General features: G+C 52.4%; 1 protein-coding gene across 1 annotated transcript; it reads right to left on the bottom strand.

Moving 5' to 3' along the window:
• Positions 1 to 730: 730 nt before the first annotated feature.
• Positions 731 to 1,522, bottom strand: LOC143432235 (uncharacterized). Its single transcript, XM_076909006.1, has 2 exons — positions 1,406 to 1,522; positions 731 to 1,330 (listed from the first exon to the last, which is right to left on the bottom strand). Exons 1-2 carry the CDS (start codon positions 1,520 to 1,522, stop codon positions 731 to 733), a joined length of 717 nt encoding a protein of 238 aa, XP_076765121.1.
• Positions 1,523 to 1,972: the final 450 nt, after the last annotated feature.

The following is a 1,972-nucleotide window of genomic DNA, read 5'->3' on the forward strand; positions in this document are numbered from 1 at the left end:
CCTCCACAGGTATCGTGGAAACCTGTGTTCTTCGAGCGCTCTTCGAATCGCTTTCCACTCGAGGGAGTTGAAGGCGTTCTTTATATCTAAAGAAATCGCCACTGCGACTCCCCCTTCTTTGATCGCATTCTCCGCGAGACATTTTACTTTTTGTATCGCGTCGATTGTCGATCTTCCTTCTCGAAAGCCGTACTGGTTGTCTTCCAGGTCCGGTCCGACGCGCGACAGGTGCTCGGCGAGTCGGTCGTGGACTATTCTTTCGAATAATTTCCCAACCTCGTCGAGCAAGACTATCGGCCTGTAGGCGGACGGAGAGTCTTCTGGTTTTCCCGGCTTTTTGAGAAGGACCAATCTGCCGGTTTTCCATCTTGAGGGCAGTATCCCGGTCTTCAAACAAGTCGAGAATAATTTTCTCAATCTTGAGCCGAGGATGCTGCAAGCCATGGACCACGCACGTCCTGGGATTCCATCCGGTCCGGGCGCGGTGTTCTTCTTCATCATTCTTTTGATGGCGCGAGCCATTTATTCCTTGGAAACTTCATATTCCCGTGACCAGGTGTTCGGGTCATTAATTCTTGAGATACTTGATGTAATCGTTGAATTATTGTTGATCGTCGCCGACGTTGGATCTTCTGACGGGAAGAACGTGTCGACGACTCCTTCCAGGAACGAAGTCTCCATTGTTTCCGTCAACGGGGGCGTCCATGGTCGTAATTTATTCATTACGATTTTATACGGACGCCCCCACGGGTTCTCGCGCAAAGTTTCGAGCAGCCCGTCCCAGGCTCGTGCTTTCGACTTCTTTATCGCAGCTTGTCCTCGTAAACCAATCCGCTTCGCTCTCGACTACGGCCTCTTCGGTCGGTTCGTCCGGCCAGGTAGCCACGAGGGTTGCTGCCATAAATAGGTCATCGTCCATTCTTCTCAGCGACCATTTATTTTGATTTTTGGTCGCTGTTCTCCTCTCTTGAATTTTAGATACGCTGATCCTTATATAAATATAGTCTGATAAGGTCTCAGCCGTATCTACTATCCACTTCGTAACTCTACGAGCTGCGGCGCTGTTCGCGAACGAGAGGTCGACCTTACTCTCGCCCTGTTGACGCACGCACGTACTGGAGTCTCCATGATTTAATAACTTTAAATTAATGGAAGCTGCCCAGTCCATCGTAGAGTGGCCGCGTTGATTCGTTCTTGAGGAATTCCAGAGCGTTGAATGCACGTTCAAATCTCCCAAGACGAACGTTGGTAGGTGGGCGTGGCGTCTTACCACCCCTCCCACTTCATCCAAAAGCTGGTCGAAATCTTGCAACGACCAGCTCGGCGGCGCCTACAATTCGATTACGGCGGTAAATCCTCGCCCTTGCGCGATGAGCGTGATCGGCCGGATGCGTGTCGGCGTCGCCTGGATGATCGCGACCTTTCCTTCCGTATCGCTTATCCACGACGGCTTGTCGTGGATAAAATACGGCTCGGATGCCACCACTAACTCGACCACGCCGCTTTGTAGGCTCTCGATCATTAAATCTTGAGCTCTTGCGGCGTGATTCAAGTTAATTTGGAGCATTTGTGTAGTTTCCTTTTAGTTTCCGCGGGTTTGTCCGTCGCAGATTTCTTCACTTTCTTCTTCGTCGTGGATTTATTTTTCTCGACGACGGGTCTTGCAGGGAGAACTCTCAATTTCCCCGTCTTCTTAGCGGACGGTGCCGGTTGGCACGCCTTTCCTCCAAGTTTGTGGTCGGCCTGGCATCCCGCGGCCTTACATCCAGGGCAGTTGGCGGTCTTCACCTTGCACTCCGCAGAGCGGTGTCCCGTTTCTCCGCACCTGTAACAGGCCTCGCGCCTGTCTTCGGCTTTCGTACATTTAGCAAGTACGTGCGGGTTCCAGAACCTGGGTGTCCAGGAAGTACCCATCCCCACCTCCTCATGGTGGAACCTGGGCGCCGGGCTTGCCCGGTGGCTAACAGGGCTC

This window comes from Xylocopa sonorina, unplaced genomic scaffold, assembly GCF_050948175.1.
Source record: "Xylocopa sonorina isolate GNS202 unplaced genomic scaffold, iyXylSono1_principal scaffold0063, whole genome shotgun sequence".
NCBI lineage: Eukaryota > Metazoa > Arthropoda > Insecta > Hymenoptera > Apidae > Xylocopa > Xylocopa sonorina.

Coding starts and splice junctions, on each gene's coding strand:
- LOC143432235 (XM_076909006.1), bottom strand. CDS start 1,522: ATGATCGAGAGCCTACAAAGCGGCGTGGTCGAGTTAGTGGTGGCATCC. Junction 1,331..1,405: donor GAAAGGTCGCGATCATCCAG/GCGACGCCGACA, acceptor ATCGAATTGTAG/GCGCCGCCGAGCTGGTCGTT.